Genomic DNA, 20,620 nt, shown 5'->3' on the forward strand with positions numbered 1-20,620 from the left:
AAAGAGCGTAGTTTGGTACCTGGGGGCGTGGCTATACGGGGGCGTGGCTTGTCGGCTGTTCACGTGACTGCTGTGGCTGTAAATTGCGTGGCTTGAAGAGGTGGTCAAGTGTGTGGGCGTGGCTATGAGGGGGCCTGGCTGTAAGGGGCGTGGCTATGAGGGTGTCTGGCTGTAAGGGGGCGTGGTTCTGGGGGCTTGGCTAGGGGCCCGGCTGTAAGGGGCCTGGCTGCAAGGGGCGTGCTTTTATAAGGGGGCGTGGCTTGTTGGCGGGTCACGTGGGGCGTGGCTATAAGAGGCGCGGCTTGCGGGCAGGTCACGTGCCGGGGGCGCGGCGGGCGGCGGCGCGGAGGGGGGCTCGGGGGACCCGGGCCCTGTTGTGTTTGGAGGCGCTGGTGCCGCGGCCTCCAGGACCGGCCCCGCCGCTCCCCCCACCCCCGGCCATGGAGGACCCGTCCCGGCTGCACGGCGCCGCGGTGCCCCTGCCTGGCGGGATCCCGCCTCCTCCAGCTGCTGGGGATCCGGTTGCTGCTGCTCCACCGCCGGGGCCGCCGCCGCCTCCTCCCGGACACCACGACACGGGCGATGTCCTGCAGCAGATCATGGCTATCACCGACCAGAGCCTGGATGAGGCTCAGGCCAGGTACTGGGGCTGGGGGGGGAGCTCGGTACCGGTCGCCGTGACTCAGCTCCTTGCGGGAATAGGAGGGAAACGGGACTCAGTTGTCTTTCCCCCCCCCCCAGCAGCCCTGGGGGCTCAGTAGCCCCCCTCCATCAAACCAACCCCGGGGGCTCAGTTGCCCCCCTCCTCCCTCCCTGCCCCCCATGAACCCCGGGGGCTCAGTTGCCCCCCTCCTCCCCCTACACCATCAACCCCGGGGGCTCAGTTGCCCCCCTCCTCCCCCTACGCCATTAACCCCGGGGGCTCAGTTGCCCCCCTCCTCCCCCTACGCCATTAACCCCGGGGGCTCAGTTGCCCCCCTCCTTCCTCCCTGCCCTCCATCAACCCCGGGGGCTCAGTTGCCCCGCTCCTCCCCCTACACCATGAACCCCGGGGGCTCAGTTGCCCCCCTCCTCCCCCTACACCATCAACCCCGGGGGCTCAGTTGCCCCCCTCCTCCCCCTACACCATCAACCCCGGGGGCTCAGTTGCCCCCCTCCTCCCCCCCATGAACGCCGGGGGCTCAGTTGCCCCCCTCCTCCCCCTACACCATGAACCCCGGGGGCTCAGTTGCCCCCCTCCTCCCCTCCATGAACCCCGGGGGCTCAGTTGCCCCCCTCCTCCCCCCCATGCACCCCGGGGGCTCAGTTGCCCCCCTCCTCCCCCTACACCATCAACCCCGGGGGCTCAGTTGCCCCCCTCCTCCCTCACCGCCCCCCATCAGCCCCGGGGACTCAGTTGCCCCCCTCCTCCCTCCCGGCCCCCCATCAGCCCCGGGGGCTCAGTTGCCCCCCTCCTCCCCCTACACCATCAACCCCAGGGGCTCAGTTGCCCCCCTCCCTCCCCGCCCTCCATCAACCCCGGGGACTCAGTTGCCCCCCTCCTCCCTCCCCGCCCCCCATCAGCCCCGGGGGCTCAGTTGCCCCCCTCCTCCCCCTACACCATCAACCCCGGGGGCTCAGTTGCCCCCCTTCCTCCCCCTACACCATCAACCCCGGGGGCTCAGTTGCCCCCCTCCTCCCCCTACACCATCAACCCCGGGGGCTCAGTTGCCCCCCTCCTCCCCCTATGAACCCCGGGGACTCAGTTGCCCCCCTCCTCCCCCTACACCATCAACCCCGGGGGCTCAGTTGCCCCCCTCCATCAAATCAACCCCGGGGGCTCAGTTGCCCCCCTCCATCAAATCAACCCCGGGGGCTCAGTTGCCCCCCCTCCTCCCCATCATGAATCCCGGGGGCTCAGTTCCCCCCCTCCACCCCCCAGGGCTGTGATGAGTGGGGGAGAGGGGCTGTGAGCCTCCTGTGCCGTCTATTCCATGAGACAAGAGGTGGGAAATCACCTCTCCGGAGGTGAAAGTTTCCCTGTATCCCGGTTTTCCCATCTCTTCATATCCCGGGGTGCACACCCGTACTGGTGTCCAGCACCGGGCGGATGCCCAGGCTACTGGGATTTTGTTTCGTGCACCTCCTTTATGAAGGAATGTGATGGGAAGGCAGCAATTCCAACTATTATCCCAGTGGAAGTGGGATTGTCCTGCCTGATGCTGCTGGGAATGGGAAAACCAGAGCAACAACTGCCATTGAGGGCACTGGGAATGGGAGAAGTGGCTGACGTTGAGGGCCGGAGTTTGCTCCAAAGCGAAAGCAAGAGGAGTTGGAGATCCCTGAAGCCCCTCAGCTCGGATGTGAGGGGCTCCAAAGGTTTTTCCCCTGCCATCAGGAAGTTTCTCCGTAATCACATTTCAAGGAAAAAGCATTCCATTCATTCTTTCCCTGTGTCATTGACTTCATCATGATGTAAACATGGCAAAAGCAAGCGGGGTTTGGTGGGAAATCGCCTTCCAGAGGCATGAAGTTCCCCATTCCTTGCCTGTATCCCAATTTTCCTGTGGCTCTGCATCCTCGGGTGCCCACTGGTCCCAGTATCCAGCACTGGGAAGGCACCCAGGCTGCTGGAATTTAATTTTCCAAGCATCTGTCCTTCTTTAAGGAATGTGATGGGAAGATGGCAATTCCAGCTGTTATGCTGGTGGAAGTGGGATTGTCCTGCCTGAGGGCACTGGGAATGGGAAACCCACTTGCTATTGAGAGCCATTATTGAGTCCAGTTGGAAAGTGATTTGAGCTGGAGATCCCTGGAGCCCCTCAGAATGGTTGTGAGGGGCTCTGAAGGCTTTCCCTGCCATCAGGGAGATTCTCCATAATCATATTTCCAGGAAAAAATGTATTCCAATTGTTCTTCCCCATCTCGTTGACTCCGTTGGGATGTAAACATGGCAAAACCAGCTTGGAAGTCAACAGGGTTCAGCATCCTCTCATGCGTTCTTGTGTCCAGCCCTGATTGGGGTGGGTTAATTACACATAATTAACACGCGTGGCTCAGAGAGGGGAAGCTCACCCCACGAAGTGCTTATGGAGAAGGTGAAGACTCACGGAGTGGGTTCATAAACATCGGCAAAATGGGGGTTTGGCCTTTTTTTTTGCTGTTCTGGCATTGCTCTTTTTTGGGCACCGCTCCCTGCCTGTGTCCTGATCTCTTGCAGTGATTTCTGCTGCCCAAAACTTGGGTTATCCCTTCCTTCTTGGCTCCAAAATAACCACCTGCAGCTCTGATGTAGATTTCAGAGGCACGGATTTCCCTGTGTGTTGCAGTTTTCTCTCCCAACCTCATTTTTAAGGTTGTTTTGAGCAGAATAAATTTGTCAGGAGCTTCAGTTTTGAGCAAGAGTTGAGGAATGGGCTTTGGAAAATGGACTGCTCATGGCTTAAGTGACTTTCATAGAGTCATAGAATGGTTTGGGTTGGAAGGGACCTCAAAGCCCATCCAGTTCCACCCCCTGCCATGGGAAGGGGCATCTCCCACTGGATCAGGTTGCTCCAAGCCCCATCCAACCTGGCCTTCAACACCTCCAACACATGTTATATCTTTGTGTCAGCTTAAATGATCTTCATAGCATAGAAACACAGCTGTTGTTTAAGTGGTTGCCTTTTGCTTTGCCGCTGGAGTCTGATATTAAGGTGATTGGCCACAGTTTGGCCATAAGAATCATGGTTTGAGAAACACGGCGACCTTCTGTGTGACCAGTTAAGGTTAAACAGCATGAATTCATAGAATCATGGAATGGTTTGGGTTGGAAGGGACCTCAAAGCTCATCCAGTTCCAACCCCCTGCCATGGGCAGGGACACCTCCCACTGGATCAGCTTGCTCCAAGCCTCCCTCAACCTGGTCTTGAATACCTTTAACATTGAAGTTCCACCAGGAGCACCACAGGCTTTGGAGACCCCCTTGTAACACCAAAAGGAGGCCCTTTTGGTGTTACTTTCATGTGTATCTGCATAAAACGAACTTTTGTCCCCTGGAGAAGAAGTTTGTTGGCTTTCTGGAGTCATCTTTGGGAGAAGATGCTGCTGAGAAAGGAAAATCTCACCCATCCCACAAGTGACGTGGGGCCGTAGATAGGGCTGGTACGGCTCAGACTGGTGTTTGTTTGGACTTAACTTTATTATTTCATACTAAAAATGCACTTTTAGGTGGTTTTTATGTATCATTTTAGCGCTGGAGGGTTCTTCCAGCACCCATGATGCGAATTGTTAGGTACAAGTTGAAAACTTGAGTGGAAGTTCCATGGAAAGGAAACAAGTCCAGCAAGGATGAGTTTAATGCTGCGCTTAAAGGCGTTAACATCATCAACTTGGTCTCCACAAGAGCTCGTGGTTGGATTAATTCTGCAGTTGCCTCTGGGTTTGGTATCAGTGCTGCCACGAACCTAAACACCGCGGTTTAGACCCAGATGGGGAGCATAGTCTGGAGGCTCAGAATTCATTCCCTCTTTCCTTCTCTCTTCCTGTTCTTTCCCTCATCAGGCAAGGACAATAGACTCCACTCTCTGTCTTCACAGCTGCCTTTGTTCTCTGGCTGCTTGGCTTGGGGTCGGTGTTATCGGACATCTCCGATAACGCCGCAGCCGTGTCCTGAAGGGAAGCGGCCGATGGAATTCAGCTGCTGAGGTTTTTATTCAAAGCTTGTGTTCCTATGTTCGCTGGGAGCTTTCGGGGTTACGAGGAAGCCAAGCGCTTGTGTTCCTGTCATTCCCAAAAGCTGGAGAAGCTATCAGTTTGTTTTAATATAAAATCCGTCTTGAAACTGAGCTATAAATGCGATTTAAATATTAATTCTGAATTATAAAAGGGGTGACAAGTGGCAAACGAGGCTTTTTTGAGGCAGCCAGATGCTCTTTTCTGCTGAATCCCAGTGGAAGTTGGGCTCCTTGCTGCTGGCTGCCCTTGGAAATGGGTGACGGCTGAGGAAAACACTGCTCTGGGAAAGCTCAGCTCTGCTTTGTACATTCTGGAGGAGTGGGTTTCCAGCTCAGCTGGAGTGTAATTCCCTGTTGGAATTAGACATTAGGGTGGCTTCTGTGCTTCTGCTGTCTATTCCTGTGGAGAAAGAGGGGGGAGGGAAGGCGGGAAACAGCGGAAGATCTTCAAAAAGGTAAAATTCGGTGGTAAAACTCACATTGTGATACCGTTAAATGCAGTTGGATCAGGGGCCGCCAGCTGGTAAAGCAGGATGAGCCTATGAGGAGTGTTTGTATCCCATGTTGTTCCTTTTGCTCTAAAACCACTGAGGTTTGCTGCCTTTTGGATGGATTTTGTAGATGCAACCTGACTCCAGCAGGAACTTTTTATCCTCATGTATCCAAAACCTACATCTCCTGTATCTTCTTTGGGAAGAACCAAAGGTGCTGACAGTTTCCAGAAGTAGAATTCTGGGTTTTAAGGCCAGCGTCTCTACAACAGTCGTCTCTGGTGGTGATTGGAAATGAAATACAGCACCAGGCCTTTCATTCCAGATCCCACCAAGGCGCAGTCCGGTTCTCCATAAGTCTTCTCTGCTGACGTTCACTCCCTCTTCCTTCTCCCGTTGCAGGAAACACGCCTTGAACTGCCACCGGATGAAGCCGGCTCTTTTCAGCGTGCTCTGCGAGATCAAGGAGAAAACAGGTACGGCAGTGCCTCCGCTGCCCTCGGCTTTCCTGGAACCCCATGTTCTGCCTCCTGCTCTGCTCTCATTTATCCCAATCTGTGTTTCCCAGATAGATTCTACAATTTAAGGCTATTTGATTTGGATTAAGCTGGAATTCTTCTGTAAGCTGGAAACGCATTTTATAATGCAGATTTGGAGAAAGCAGTGCTGCTTGTTTGTGTACGTGGAGAATCCATGGGTTGGGATTTTGATGTCTGTCTGGATTCCTGGAGAATCCTGGATAATCCTGCTGTGGTGCGGTGCTCTTTTCTCCCTTTATGGACTGTGATGGTAGAAAGAGGTCAGAGTAGACGAGTAACTGTTGTGGAGAAGGAGAACGCCCAGATGAGACTGGGAAATGCAGAAAGAGCAGGGAATGGGATCGGGAATCCCACAGCTTCCTCTGAGGAGCAGGATCTCCGAGGGCAATGGATTTCGAGTTTGAGTCACTCAGCAGATGCTCACATGTGAACACCTAAGTGTCGTTGCTTGAATATCTCATTTGTATATACCAAGTGAATTTTGGGGTGCTTTTAGGGAATAACTAATTATCCCTTACTAAAACGGTGGCGTTTTCCTTATTTTTCAGTTCTATTTAACAGCCTGAACTTGCGTTTGTGTTCCGTTTCCTAAAAGTGTATGGAAACTGGGTTGCCCTCAGGTGGGGGACCAAGCGGTTCCCTTGAAGGCAGCGTGGAGACAGGCATGGCTTGCTCCTTCACGGATACTTTGCGCTCTGTGGAGAGCAGTTTGCTTCCGGAGAAAGCTGTTATGGCAGCGTCTGTGCTGTCTGGGTGGGCTTTTCTATCTGAGGATTGTTGCTCTTAAAGAAGAGCTTCCCTCTGCTTTTCTTCATCGGAAGCGGCTCCTGTGTTTTATTGATGGAAGCTGCTACTTCTCCGCGCGAAATGCACTGCGGGAACGGGCTCCGCTGTCGCGGTGACGCTGGATTTGTTTTGGTCCTGTAGGTTTTTGAATGTCTGATGCTCTGTCTATTCCTTATTTAAATTACGGGGAGCAGATGTTCCGGCTCGGAGCAAACAAAAGCCTGGAGGTGCTGGAGCCCAAGGTTTGGGATTTCTTTGTGACCCAGGCACACAAGCAGCTTCCCTGGCTCGGAAATGGGTTTAAAATACATTCCCCCTCCCATTTTCCTTTGCCTCTTTGTTGGAGCGCTCCAATCGGTCACAATAGCTTGGGATAAGCCGTGCGACGAGCAGCCGGCCGAAAGGGGATGGAAATTCCTCCCTGATGATGTTAATTAATGAAAAAAAATAGGTTTGCCACGTTTAGTGTTTTGTGTGAGTCCCAAAATGGTTTTAATTTCTCTTATTTCAAACCTTTTTCAACACTTGCCTGGAGTACAAGGAGCTATCGGAAGAGGTGTCTAATCCAATAGGTTTTTCGGGAACTCAGAGAAGCATTTGGAGCATTTTTAACCCTTGCAGCAGGGTTTTTGCAGATTGAGTTCCATTTCAGATATTTTTGAGCTGTGTGAATCCAAACATGGCATAAATCAGAATTAAACATCCGTAGTGGTAAACGAACTTTGGTGCTGAATATTAAATTCCAGGCTTTTTTTTCTCCGTTCCTTATGGATGCGAGGGAAAAACCACTCTGTGGTGGGCTGGGAGAGGGTTTGTGGGAGGGGGTTTGACTTGTCCCAGGAGGTCAAAGAGGGTTCAGGGGGATCCTGCTAGGACAGGGTGGGGCTCGGGGGGTGCTGCAACCCACTTCACAGGGCCTGTGACCCCACATCCCCTCCCCGAGCTGCACCGTCCTGATGGAGTTTGCCTGCCTCCAGCTGCAGCCCAAGGGGATCCAGGGTATGGGGGGCTCCTCCCTTCCCCCTGAGCTCCTCCCATCCCCATCCTTGGGGTCTCTGTCCTCCATCTCCCCCCATGCCCATCCTTGAGGTCCCTGTCCCTCAGTCTGCCCCATCCCCTTTGGGGCAGGGAAATATCTATTTCCACCCACAATTGTGGATTGCGCTGCATGGTCTGGAGTCTGATTCCATGTTTCTGGGCTGTATTAATCACAGCATTGTAACACGGAGCGCTGTTCCCTATTGTTTCCCATCGCTTCTGGCTGCAGCCCCTTATCCCATCTTTAATGCCTTTAATTCCCTGGGTACCTTTTCACCCTAATATAAAACTTGAGAAGGAGTGTGGCTGGAGAACGCGATTTCTCTTTGTTGCTGAGTTTGTTCATGTTCTGACTTGTGATCCTCAGCACTCAGAACCCTGCTGGCTTTTGTCTTCGGGTTGCATTTGCTTTGTGAGTGTCCAAGACTCCCTCGGAACTGGGGATAGCTGTGAGCAGGCTTTGAGAGCAGCAGAACCCATGGTGATGTTGTTCTCCGAGTGGAATGCTGGGGAGGTTGGTGTCTCCAAGGAGGCTGAAAAACTGCTTGGTGCTACACGAAAGGGGTGGTTTGGTTCTGGAGGGGTTCACGATTCGTTTAGGTGACGTGACGTTAAAAACCACGCTCCTGTCTTCTCACCAAAGAGCTGGATTTGTGGGCTGCCAAATCCTGTTGGAATAAAACAGAATCATGGAATGGATTGGGTCAGAAGGGACCTCAAAGCCCATGTGTTTCCACACCCTGCCATGGGCAGGGACACCTCCCACTAGATCCATTTGCTCCAAGCCCCATCCAACCTGGCCTTCAACATCTCCAGGGATGGAGCAGCCACCACTTCTAGGGGCAACCTGGGCCACGGCCTCCCCACTATCACAGAAGGACATTTCTCCCTAAGATCTCACCTCAATCTCACCTCTTTCAGCTCAAAACTGTTCCTCTCATCCTATCTCTGCACTCCCTGATCAAGACCCCCTCCCAGCTTTCCTGGAGCCCTTTTCCTACTGGAAGCTTCTCTAAGGTCTCCCTGGAACCTTCTCTTCTCCAGGATGAACAACCCCAAATCTCCCTACCTGTCCTCGTACAGGAGGTGCTCCAGCCCTTGCATCATCTCCATGCCTCTTCTGGACTCGCTCCACCAGCTCCATGTCCTTGCTGTGTTGAGGACTCCAGAACTGGACACAGGGCTCCAGGTGAGGTTTCCCCAGAGCAGAGGGGCAGAATCCCCTCCCTCTCCCTGCTGGTCCCACGGTGTTGGATGCAGCCCAGGACATGCTTGGCTTTCTGAGCTATGAGCACCCTTTGCAGTCTCATGTAGAGTCAGGAGTTTGCCTGAATTACAGGATAAAGATTGGCATGGATAACACTGGGTAGGATCACTTGAAAAACAAGGACCCACCTGCCCACTTCCTCACACTCTCCGTAGGAATTTTCTACTTCCTACGGTGTGGCTGTGCATTTTGGGCCCAAACATGGCAGGTTTGGGTCTAACTTTGTATTCCGTCGTTCATCCTGCTCTTCTGTGTTATGCACTCCATGAAGGGAAATATGGGAAGGAAAGTGAGTCTAAGCAAAGTCTGCTTCACTTATTTTTGTACCAGGGAGCTCGTACAGTTCATTACAGAACTGCAAATCTTTAATTAATGAGATGTAAATATATTGTAGTGATTGCATTTGCATACTGAGTGAAGCTGCAGCACCTTAGGTTCTGATGTAGTTTAATTAAAGATTAATTAGAAATTATTTCATTTTGCTTAGTATAATTATTACATGTCTTTGATGGATTCGAGGAGGTGATGTACTAGAGAACACAGTATCGTGTCCGTACTTGGGCAGGAGCTTCTATTCCAGCTTCCTGAGCCAGTGCAGGGGTTCCTTAATCCATAAGAGTGATGGATTATGGAGGATTTAAGGGTGAAGGATTTTACCATTACGCAAGGGCTTTCTAAACTGCACTTAAAACACTAACTCTGCCATAACTCCAGTCTCAGCATCTCGACTCAAAGCCTTGGTCGTTGATAGAGTTGTAATTTGTTCTTCAGCTACTCTGGAAATGTCAAATATTTGGTGGCCAAAAGAATACTAAGAAAGGCGGGTGCTCCAGAGAAGTGTTCTCCTTGAAGTGTCATCAGCCAGGAGGGTCAGAAGAGGCACATGAAGACGTTGGTGTTGACCGAGAGACTTTTTCGGTTGTCGTAACTTTATGTAGAGGCTGGAAGGAGAATGGACTGAGAACAGCCCTGAGGAGAAGTACTTGGGGTGCTGAGGGAGGAGAAGCTCCATGTGTGTAGGCAGCCGTTTGTACCCTAATGGGATCAGTAAAGTCGACAGGGTCAGGGCTAGTTGCAAGAGGAATGAGAATCCCAATGGGAATCAATAAATTGCCAAACAGATCCTGGGCTGCATCCAAAGCCATGGGACCAGTAGGACGAGGGAGGGATTCTGCCCATCTGCTCCACTCTGGTGGGACCACACCAAGAGCCCTGTCTCCAGTTCTGGAGTCTTCAGCACAGCAAGGACATGCTGGTGGAATGAGTCGAGAGGAGGCCATGGAAATTATGCAAGGGCTGGAGAACCTCCCATCCAAGAAGAGGCTGAGAGTTGGGGTTGTTCAGCCTAGAGAAGAGAAGGCTGTGGGGAGACCTTAGAGAATCTTCCGGTATGGAAGGGGGCTTCCAGGAAAGCTGGAGACCAGATTTTGATCAAGGAGTGCAGGGAGAGGACAAGGGGACCGGTTTTGAGCTGAAAGAGGGGAGATTGAGGTGAGATCTTGGGGAGAAATGTTCTCCTGTGAGGGTGGGGAGGCACTGGCCCAGGTTGCCCCGAGAAGTGGTGGCTGCTCCATCCCTGGAGGTGTCGAAGGCCAGGTTGAATGGGGCTTGGAGCACCCTGGTCCAGTGGGAGGTGTCCCTACCCATGGCAGGAGGTTGGAACTGGATGGGCTTTGAGGTCCCTTCCCACCCAAATCGTTCCATAATTCTATGATGGTTTTGGTTTTCTCACCCTTGAGAGAGGTCACTAAAGGAAAGTTTGAACCACTCAGTTGGAAATACTATTTACTAAGCATCACGATGGTTCAATCCTGTCCAGTTTCTCCCCTGACCCTGCCAGCTAGGTTCTTCCCACCATATTAGGAAGGAGCATTAGACAAGCTTTTCAGCAGTCAGCTTGAGATAAGCTTACATGTAATTGATGATAACTAATGTCTAATTGCCATAATTAGACAAGTGACATAAAATTAAGCTGCAGCTGGGAGCTTGACTTCAACACGAGGTGCTCTGATGTGCAGCAACGTCTGCATACAAAGATGTTGGCAGCAGCACCTTCAGATGAGAAGGTGACACCAAAATATCTGTTCCGCTGAATTTCCGCTTGCCAGTCTGGGTCAATAATATGAATTTTGGCAAAAAGATGAAGAGCAAATGGCTGCTGGCAAAGTCTCTGCTGGCTCTTCTATGGAAAAAAAAAAAGGAGAATTGGGGATTTATAAAAACAAAACCCCACCGATAAATTTAAAACCCCTTTTTGTTTCATTTCTGGCAACATTGTGGTAGATGTTGTGATGGTTTTCTGAAAAGGTATTAATCTTAATTGCATAATGAGTTATAAAAGCCATTAACTATGAAAATAACAAACCATTTCCTCATAGCTGAGTTCACAGTTACCCACGTGCTCCGTTACAGCTCCCTCTGCCTTCCCTTTTTCCACTTGTGTGTGCTGGAGGAGACCTGGAGTGCTGTGACAGAGGGAATCAGGGTCTGTGCCACTCTGCTTTCCTTCAGGACTGGGTGCCAGTTTCTGTAGAGTCTGCAAAATATTAGGTTCAGGGATGTGATTGTAAGTTTAGGCTGCTTGCGTGTTCAAAATCTTATTAGTTTTTTTCAGATGAGCTTTTTTTTTTGCCTATAAAATGCTAAAAGTGGTTATAAATGTGTGTTTAATGCCTCTGTACGTGGCCTCTGTCCAGCCTTCCAGTACGGAAAGGGGCTCCAGGAAAGCTGGGGAGGGGCTTTTGATCAGGGAGTGCAGAGATAGGATGAGAGGAATATTATTGAGCTGTAAGAGGGGAGATTGAGGTGAGATCTTAGGGACAAATGTCCTCCTGTGAGGGTGGGAAGGCCCTGGCCCAGGTTGCCCAGAGGAGTGGTGGCCACCCCATCCCTGGAGGTGTTGAAGGCCAGGTTGGGTGGGGCTTGGAGCAACTGAATCCAGTGGGAGGTGTCCCTGCCCGTGGCAAGAGGTGGAACTGGATGGGCTTTAAGGTCCCTTTCCACCTAAACCGTTCTCTGAATCTATGTAAGAACCTCTTCTAATTTTAATAGGCTGCTGCAATGATTTGGGAATGATATAGAAACCAGGATGACCCAGAAGAGCTGTCTTATCTGCACCCATTTCAAAACATACCTTATCTTTTGATGTTTCTCAACCTCTTTGTTTGGATGTGTTGTCTCACGGCTTTCCCTTGAGCTCAAGACGTGCTCAGACATCAAAGCATTGAAATGCTTTGCTGGAATGGAAGTGGATGTTCTTTCCTGTTTCAGAAATAACCTTTTTCTTCCCTCTTTGTATTTCTCTAGTGTTAAGTATTCGTGGTATTCAGGAAGAAGACCCCCCAGATGCCCAGCTAATGAGACTAGATAACATGTTGCTGGCAGAGGGCGTCTCCGGGCCCGAGAAAAGAGGAAGAGGAGGACCAATGGCTGTAGCAGCAACATCAGGTGGCTGTCCAAATGACAATAGCATTGAGCACTCTGACTACAGGGCCAAGCTGTCACAGATCCGACAGATTTACCACTCTGAGCTAGAGAAATATGAACAGGTGATCTTTCTGCATGGAAGAGTTTTTATCATCTCCATTCAAAATAACCCTTTTTTCCTTCGCTGTCGGTTTGAGAACGGAACAGGCAGTGTAATGAATTCGCGAGGATGTCAAGTCTGGTTGGAAACGTATCTCGGTGTTACAGAAGGAAGGTGAAGATAGAGGGACCGGATATCAAATTAATAAATGTCTCGTTTATCTTTGGTGGAAGTGTTTAAGAGTAAATGCCCAGAGCAGTGGTGGCAGCCCCATCCCTGGAGGTGTTGAAGGCCTGGTTGGATGGGGCTTGGAGGAACCTGACCCAGTAGAAGGTGTTCCTGCCCATGGCAGGGGGTGGAACTGGATGGGCTTTGAGGTCCCTTCCAACCCAAACCATCCTATGATTCTATGATTTCATTATTCTATGATTTTTGTTATTAAAAGAAAAGCAAATTGTTAATGGTAAAAAGAGAGTGTGAAGCTGTAGGTAGAGTGAGGGAACCCAAGCTAGGGTGGGGCGCTTGATCAGGGAGCACAAGGATAGGATAAGGGGAACAATTTTCAGCTGAAAGAGGGGAAACTTCGTTGAGATATTAGGAAGAAATGTTCCTGTGAGGGTGGTGATGCACTGGCTGAGGTTGCCCAGAGTTGTGGCTGCCCCATCCCTGGAGGTGTTGAAGGCCAGCTTGGATGTGGTTTGGAGCAACCTGATCCAGTGGAAGATGTTCCTGCCCATGGTAGGGGAGGGGGAAACTCAATGGGCTTTGAGGTCCCTTCCAACCTAAATGATCCCATGATTATGAAATAGAGTAAAGCTGAAGCATGGAAACTCCTGAACTTTATGGGATATATTCTTGTTGGGCAAGGAACCCCAAGGTGTTTTATTTGTCGATACCAATCTATGTCTCTTCAGGCCTGCAGCGAGTTCACCACCCACGTTATGAACCTGCTTAGGGAGCAGAGTAGAACCCGACCCATCTCACCAAAAGAAATCGAGCGCATGGTGAATATAATCCATGGCAAATTCAGCACCATCCAGATGCAGCTGAAACAGAGTACGTGTGAGGCCGTGATGATCCTGCGCTCACGCTTCCTCGATGCGAGGTACTGCAAAAAGCACAGTGATTGCGTAAGAAACCTCATATCCGCTGCTCCCAGTGTCAATCTAGTTCAAATTTTAAGAATTCAGGTCTGATTTTCTTGCTCCGATATCAATATCGGTTGAATTCCACTCAATTCTTACATTCTCCTCCAGAATAAATATATTTTAGAGGGAGAAAAGCCAACTTTGTGCTTTGTCCGCTCCACTCCACAGCTTTATAATCAGGAATAACTGCTGTTTTTTAGGCGTAAAAGGCGCAACTTCAGCAAACAGGCAACAGAAGTGCTGAATGAGTATTTTTATTCACATCTGAGTAATCCTTACCCCAGTGAAGAGGCCAAAGAAGAGCTCGCAAAGAAAGGCGGCATCACAGTTTCACAGGTACAGAGTGTTTTCTCCAGAATTCAAGGCTGATTTTTCCTCAAAAAATGGTTTAGAATTCCCACCGCCCCCCCATAATTAACAACAGGCTCCTGTCACTGCGGCTTTATATAGGATTTAGGTTATTCAGAAGGGTTTAGGAGTAGGTGTTTTCTGCTTTAAGCCTACTTTAAAACATCTTTCTGGACAAATTTGGTGGCCAGACAGTGGGGCTACAGTGTTGGTGGATAAGGGCGGAGTAACAGACATCATCTACCTGGACTTGTGCTTTTTTGTGTGAGGGTGGGGAAGCCCTGGCCCAGGTTGCCCAGAGAAGTGGTGGCTACCCTATACCTGAAGGTGTTGGAGGCCAGGCTGGATGGGGCTTGGAGCAACCTGATCCAGTGGGAGGTGTCCCTGCCCGTGTCACAGGGTTGGAATTAGATGGGCTTTGAGGTCCTTTCCAACCTAAACCATTCCAGGATTCTGTGATCTCCTTTGCTGGTAACTTCCAAAAATAGTGGGATAATTTGATCCAATCTAACAGCCCTGTTTGTCTCCAGGTTTCCAACTGGTTTGGTAACAAAAGAATTCGATACAAAAAGAACATGGGGAAGTTTCAGGAAGAAGCTAATATTTATGCTGCAAAAACAGCAGTGGATGCTACCAACGTCGTGGCTCAAAGCAACCAGGCGAATTCTCCATCTACACCAAATTCGGGTGAGTAGGAGTGATGGGAAAGAGCTGGCTGCTTTGGAGGGTCTGGTTATTTCTTGTGAGGATTAATACCAGTGTTTGAAGCAGTCATAGGTTTTCTTTTTCTTTCAAACTTATGGAATATGCAGCGAAGAACCACTTTTGGGTGGGTTTTATTTCTTACTAAAACGTGTTCTTTTTTCGTTTCAGCTTCCTCTGGCTCTTTCAAGATGACAAATTCCAGTGATTCATTTGTAAACCTGCAGTCATTGACTTCTTACCAGAGTTCCCCGGTGGGAGCCAATGTGCAGTCCCAGGTCAGTGAGGAAATAAAAAATAGACTGTGCTTAGGGACATGGTTTAAGGGAGTGTTAGGAATGGTTGGACTCGATGATCCAGTGGGTCCTTTCCAACCTGGTGATTCTGTGATCACTCATAGAGAGAAACTGCCTGAAAAACCTGCAGTTAACTTTCAGAAAATGAAGTTACTTAAGTGAGGCTTAGCTGAAAAGGTGGAAAACTGATTCTGTTTTAGCACAAACTGCATTGAATCTGTTCCTTTCTCATAAAAGCTATGGGCGCAAAGTTCTGATTTTGCTTGATAATGACCTAGCTGGGTAAATAACAAGAACCTGTAAAGAAAACTTTTTGCAAGAAAACTCACCCTTTATTTGAAAATATTTTGGCCCAATTGATCCATACCACGTAGTACTGCGGTTCTTTAACTTCACTTTTTATCCTTACCCTTCTTGTTCTGCGGGATCTTGTTCCAGATGGATTCCTTACATCACGTCATACACCAGACGGGAAGATACGACACAATTGTGGGGAATCCGTTGTACACGACGCAACGCATAGATGTAAGATGAGTGTGACACTAGGAACACAGATTCTGCTGAAATTGGTTAATGATCTGTGAATAAAAGTTGAGCTTCTATTTCCTGTCGTCTCCTGGGGACGGGAAAAAGCTGGAAAAGATGTAGTTTAATGCACCAGGCTTTTCCTCCTGGAGATTGGATTTAAAATTGTGGCTTTGCCCCGCAGAAAATGGGTGCAGTTAGGTTAATCCTTGCTATAAGGAATAAGAGTAACACCATAAAATCTCGGCGGGGAGGAGGCCCAGAGAAGTTGTGGATGCCCATCCTTGGAGGTGCTGAAGGCTAGGTTAGATGGGGCTTGGAACAACCTGATCCAATGGAAGGTCTCCCTGCCCATGGCAGGGGGTGGAACTGGATGGGCTTTTGAGGTCCCTTCTGCCCCAAACCCGTTGTATGGTGATTCTGTGATGACGATGATGATATTCATGAGCCTTACCAGAGCAGATGTGCAGTTATTTTCTTTCAAAAGCACCCTCACTTGTAAGGTGCGAATCTATAAAGGCGTTTGTGGTTTCTGCAAGTGGTTTCATAAAGGTTTAATTAAAGGAAATATTTATTCTCCCTGCAGGCTAATGGCAGCTGGCAGGATGCTACTACCCCTTCATCAATCACTTCACCTGCTGGAGACCCTGGAAGCGTTAATTCAGATGCGTCTAATTAAGTTTTTAGGACCTATTGATGAGAGGAAAGAGGTCGTTGGTATAATTTGTCAATACTATTGTTTGTACAACTTGACACACAGCTGATACCTCAGAAACCCCTCCCTGGAGCCAAGAGAAGATTGTGAGCGCGCCGATACCTCTCTACCTCTCAGCCTCACGCAGTCAAGTTCTTTTTTTCCTTATGATGTGAAATTGGTTTAAAAGAACTTGCTTCATTTTCCTAACCAAATTAAATTTTTTTAAACTATGGATTTTATGGTAAGAAGCGGAAAAAAGCGTCTCTTCTAGAACTTGGCATTTGTCTCAAGTTTTACAGTGTGAAAGAATTGACTTATTTTAATTTCCATGAAGTTTTTTACGATGAAATTTCTGTTCTAGGTGATAGCTACTAACAGTTAAGCCCCCTGTATTGTAATTGTATGCGTTCTCTGTATGGTAATTTTGTATAGGAAAATCAGCTTTTCTTAATTAGACTTCATTCTGAGCTAATTAATCAGAACCTTGCTTTACCAAACCTCTCACTGGACTTTGCTCTCGGGTCGGATCTTCCATCCTGTGTCATTCCACGTAATTTAATGTCTAATGAAAAAAGAAAAAGAAAACAACAAACCAACAAAACCCACCTGAATTCCATGGATAATCAGTTTTTGTGCATTAACACAGAGTCCACCCCTTCCAGGTGAGATTTTATCAAAGATAATAAACTTCCAAAGCCTTTTTTTTTTTCTTCCCCCTTTTCCTCTCAGTTTTCCAGGCCGGGGTCTCCCTGAAGGGAAGGTGGGAAGCCCTAAGGACAGGGCAAAAAGGCAGGAAAGGGCAGGAGGTAGCTTTTCACCTCTGGCTCTTCTAAGATGAGCACTTCCATGGATTCGTTTATAACCCTGCAGTCCTTGATTCCCTACCCTGTAACTCTAATTTAACGTCTAGTGAAAAACAGCAACAAAAAAAAGCCTGAATTCCATGCATCATCACTTTTTGTACATTAACATGGAGTCCACCGCTTTCAGTCGAGATTATTATCAAAGATAATAAACTTCCAAAGCCTTTTTTTTTCCCCTTTTTCTCTCAGTTTTCCTGGGGGAAGGCTTGTGAGGGGAAGCCAGAGGCTCCCTGAGGGTGCAAAGCAGCTTTTCAGCTTCAGCACAGAGGGCACCGTTTTTAATCGAGATTATTATCGAAGATAAACGATGTATAAAGTCTTTTTTTCCTCTCAGTTTTCTGGGGGAAGAAGGGAGGGGGGCAAAAAGGCGGGAAACCCTGAGGGGCGGAGAAAAGGGCGGGAAACGCCTCTTCCCGGCATCCCCCGCGCCCCAACGGCTGTGGAGGCGCTGTCATGGCGGCGGCGGTAGCGGCTGAGGAGGGGCCCTGCGGACCAGGGGAAGAGGTGAGGATGCTTGGGTTAAGGCGATTGTGAGATGGTAGAATTCTCAGTTCTAGGGGAGGAGGGGAGTTAGCAGAAGGGCCACCTTAGGCTTCCGGAGGGCAGACTTTGGACGGTTCAGAAAGCTGATTGATTTAAGTCCCGTGGGAGACAGCCCTTAAGGTCAAGGGAGCCCGAGAGGTCTGGGTGCTCTTCAAGAAGGAAATCCTGCAGCGCAGAAGTAAGCTGTCCCCATGTGCCAGCTGGCAGGGAAATAAAACAGCTTGGTTGAGCAGGGAGATGGGGGTGGACATCAAAAAGAAGAGGAACGTCTGTGGCCTTTGGAAGAAGGGACGTGGGTCTTGGGTAGACTACAGGGAGGAAGTGAGATCATGCAGAGGAAAAATGAGGAGGGCTAAAGCCCAACTAGAACTCAGACTGACCAATTCGGTGAAAGGTAATAAAAAAGTCTTTCTATAAATACATCAATAGTAAAAGATGGACCAGGGAGAATGAGGGCAAGGTTGAGGTACTTAATGCCTTCTTTGCCTCAGTCTTTAATGGTAAGGAAATTTGTTCCCTGTTTGTACATCCCCAGGAGCTAGAGGAGCAGAACAAAGTTCCTGCAATCCGAGAGAAGGTGGTTAGAGACTTGCTTGGCCATTTAGACACTCACCAGTCTGGGGCTGGATGGGATCCACCTGAGGGTATTGAGGGAGCTGGTGGATATGCTTGCCTTTCTATCATCTACCAGCGGTCCTGGCTGACTGGGGAAGTTCCACTAGACTGGAGGCTGGCTAATGTTGTGCCCATCTACAAGAAGGGTTGCAGGGAGGATCCGGGGAGCTGCAGGCCTGTCAGCCTGACCTGAGTGCCTTGGAAAATCATGGAACAGGTGATCTTGAGTGCTATCATATAGTACATGCAAGATAACTGGGTGATCAGGCCCAGTCAACATGGGTTCATGGAAGGCAGGTCCTGCCAAACTGACCTGATCGTCTTCAATGACAAGGTGACTCAACTACTGGATGAGGGAAAGGCTGTGGCTGTAGTCTTCTTGGACTTCAGTAAAGTCTTTGACATGGTTTCTCACAGCATTCTGCTTCAGAAACTGTCAGCCTCTGGCCTAGACAGACGCACCCTCTCCTGAATGGAAAACTGGTTAGATGTTGTTGTAAATGGAGCTAACTCCAGCTGGAGGCCCGTCACCAGTGGTGTCCTCAGGGCTCAGTGCTGGGTCCTGTTCAATATCTTTATCAATGACCTGGATGAAGGCTTTGAGTGCACCCTTAGCAAGTTTGCAGATGACACTAAGCTGGGAGGAAGTGTCAATCTGCTGAAGGGTAGGGGGGCTCTGCAAAGGGACCTGAACAGGCTGGATTGATGGGCTGAGGTCAGTGGGATGAAGTTCAACCAGGCCAAACACCGGGTCCTGCATTTGGGGCACAACAACCCTGTGCAGCTACAGACTAGGGGAAGAGTGGCTAGAAAGCTCCTGGAGGAGAAAGGCCTGGGGGCGTTGATTGATACCCAATTGAACGTGAATCATAGATTCACCTCTTGGATCATCATGTCCAACTATAATCAGCCATCAGTGTGTCCAGGTGGCCAAGAAGGCCAATGGCATCTTGGCTTGGATCAGGAACAGCATGGCCAGCAGGTCCAGGGAGGTTCTTCTGCCCCTGGACTCGGCACTGGTGAGACCGCACCTTGAATACTGTATTCAGTTTTGGGTCCTTCACTCCAGGAAGGATGTTGAAGCTCTGGAGTGTGTCCAGAGAAGAGCAACGAAGCTGGGGAAGGGGCTGGAGAACAAGTCTTACAAGGAGCGGCTGAGAGAGCTGGGGTTGTTTAGCCTGGAGAAGAGGAGGCTGAGGGGAGACCTTATTGCTCTCTACAAATACCTGAAAGGAGATTGTAGAGAGGAGGGAGCTGGCCTGTTCTCCCAAGTGACAGGTGATAGGAGAAGGGGGAATGGCCTCAAGCTGCACCAGGAGAGGTTCAGACTGGATGTCAGGAGAAAATTTTTCATCTAAAGGGCACTGGAACAGGCTGCCCAGGGAAGTGGTGGAGTCACCATCCCTGGAGGTATTTAAAATACAGGTAGATGAGGTGCTCAGGGACATAGTTTAGTGGCAGATAGGAATGGTTGGATTCGATGATCTAAGAGGTCTTTTCTAACGTAGTGATTCTATGTTTCTTCCCTTAGCGTTCTCCCCACGGAGCCTGCACTGTGGCTGAAGGTGCAGTGTCAGGTAAGAGAGGGGAGTGGGAGAGAGGAGGGGTGGACGGTAACGAGCCAGGAACCTCGGGGTTGTTCCTGAATTGGGTGGGAGTGTGGGCTGGAGGGGGGGAAGGATCTGCAGAGGGATGGGGACAGGCTGGATCCATGGGCTGGAGGGCAGGAAGGGTCTACAGAAGATCAGAACAGGCTGGTTCCATGGGCTGGAGGGTGGGAAGGATCTGCAGAGGGATCAGGACAGGCTGGATCCATGGGCTGGAGGGCAGGAAGGGTCTGGAGAGGGACTGGGACAAGGTGGATGCATGGGCTGGAGGGTGGGAAGGGTCTACAGAGGGATGGGGAAAGGCAGGATCTGTGGGCTGGAGGGCGGGAAGGGTCTGGAGAGGGATCAGGACAGGCTGGATCCATTGGCTGGAGGGTGGGAAGGCTCTGCGGAGGATTGGGTCAGGCTGGATCCATGGCCTGGAGGAGGGAAGGGTCTAGAGAGGGATCAGTACAGGATGGATCCATGGGCTTGCAGAAGAAAGAGTTGGAAGGGAAAAGCAGAGGCAGCAGGAGTCTCAGGAGGCTGCAGAGCTTTGATGCAGCCATTGCTTCTTCCAAGCTGGAAAGCAAAGCACAAAAAATAGGTTTAGTGCCCCTGAATCCATGGGAAATGCCCTTTCCTCTCTGTTTATCATCTGGTTTCCTCAGATCCTGACCCTGGAGGGAAGGAGGCGGATCCTGAGCAATTCCAGAAGCTACCTGACGTAACTGCAGTGAACAAGAAGATCATTAGTCCCCATGTAACAAGCAGACCAGCTCGGAGGAGAAGATCCCAACAGAGTCCCAGCCTCAGGAAAAGCCCCTCTGGACCTAGTCCTGTGAGACTGTCTCCCTGGAGAAGTAGTTCCAGGAACGACCACAGCCTGAGCTCCTTTAACTTCTCCCCGAGACCATTCGTCCCCACTCCTCGATCCAAGCGTCGCTCCTGGTGCC

At 50.1% G+C, this 20,620-nt stretch overlaps 1 protein-coding gene across 1 annotated transcript; it reads left to right on the forward strand.

Annotated features, from left to right (window-relative positions):
* Positions 1 to 306: 306 nt before the first annotated feature.
* PBX4 (PBX homeobox 4) lies at positions 307 to 20,471 on the forward strand. The gene is made up of 10 exons (XM_054051941.1): positions 307 to 640; positions 5,588 to 5,661; positions 12,122 to 12,363; positions 13,256 to 13,446; positions 13,690 to 13,825; positions 14,368 to 14,524; positions 14,711 to 14,817; positions 15,274 to 15,360; positions 15,947 to 19,655; positions 20,336 to 20,471. The coding sequence occupies exons 1-9, from the start codon at positions 441 to 443 to the stop codon at positions 16,037 to 16,039; spliced, it is 1,287 nt and encodes a 428-aa protein (XP_053907916.1). The 5' UTR covers positions 307 to 440; the 3' UTR covers positions 16,040 to 19,655; positions 20,336 to 20,471.
* The last annotated feature ends 149 nt before the right edge of the window (positions 20,472 to 20,620 follow it).

The sequence above is a fragment of the Cuculus canorus genome, chromosome 30, assembly GCF_017976375.1.
Source record: "Cuculus canorus isolate bCucCan1 chromosome 30, bCucCan1.pri, whole genome shotgun sequence".
Classification (NCBI taxonomy): domain Eukaryota; kingdom Metazoa; phylum Chordata; class Aves; order Cuculiformes; family Cuculidae; genus Cuculus; species Cuculus canorus.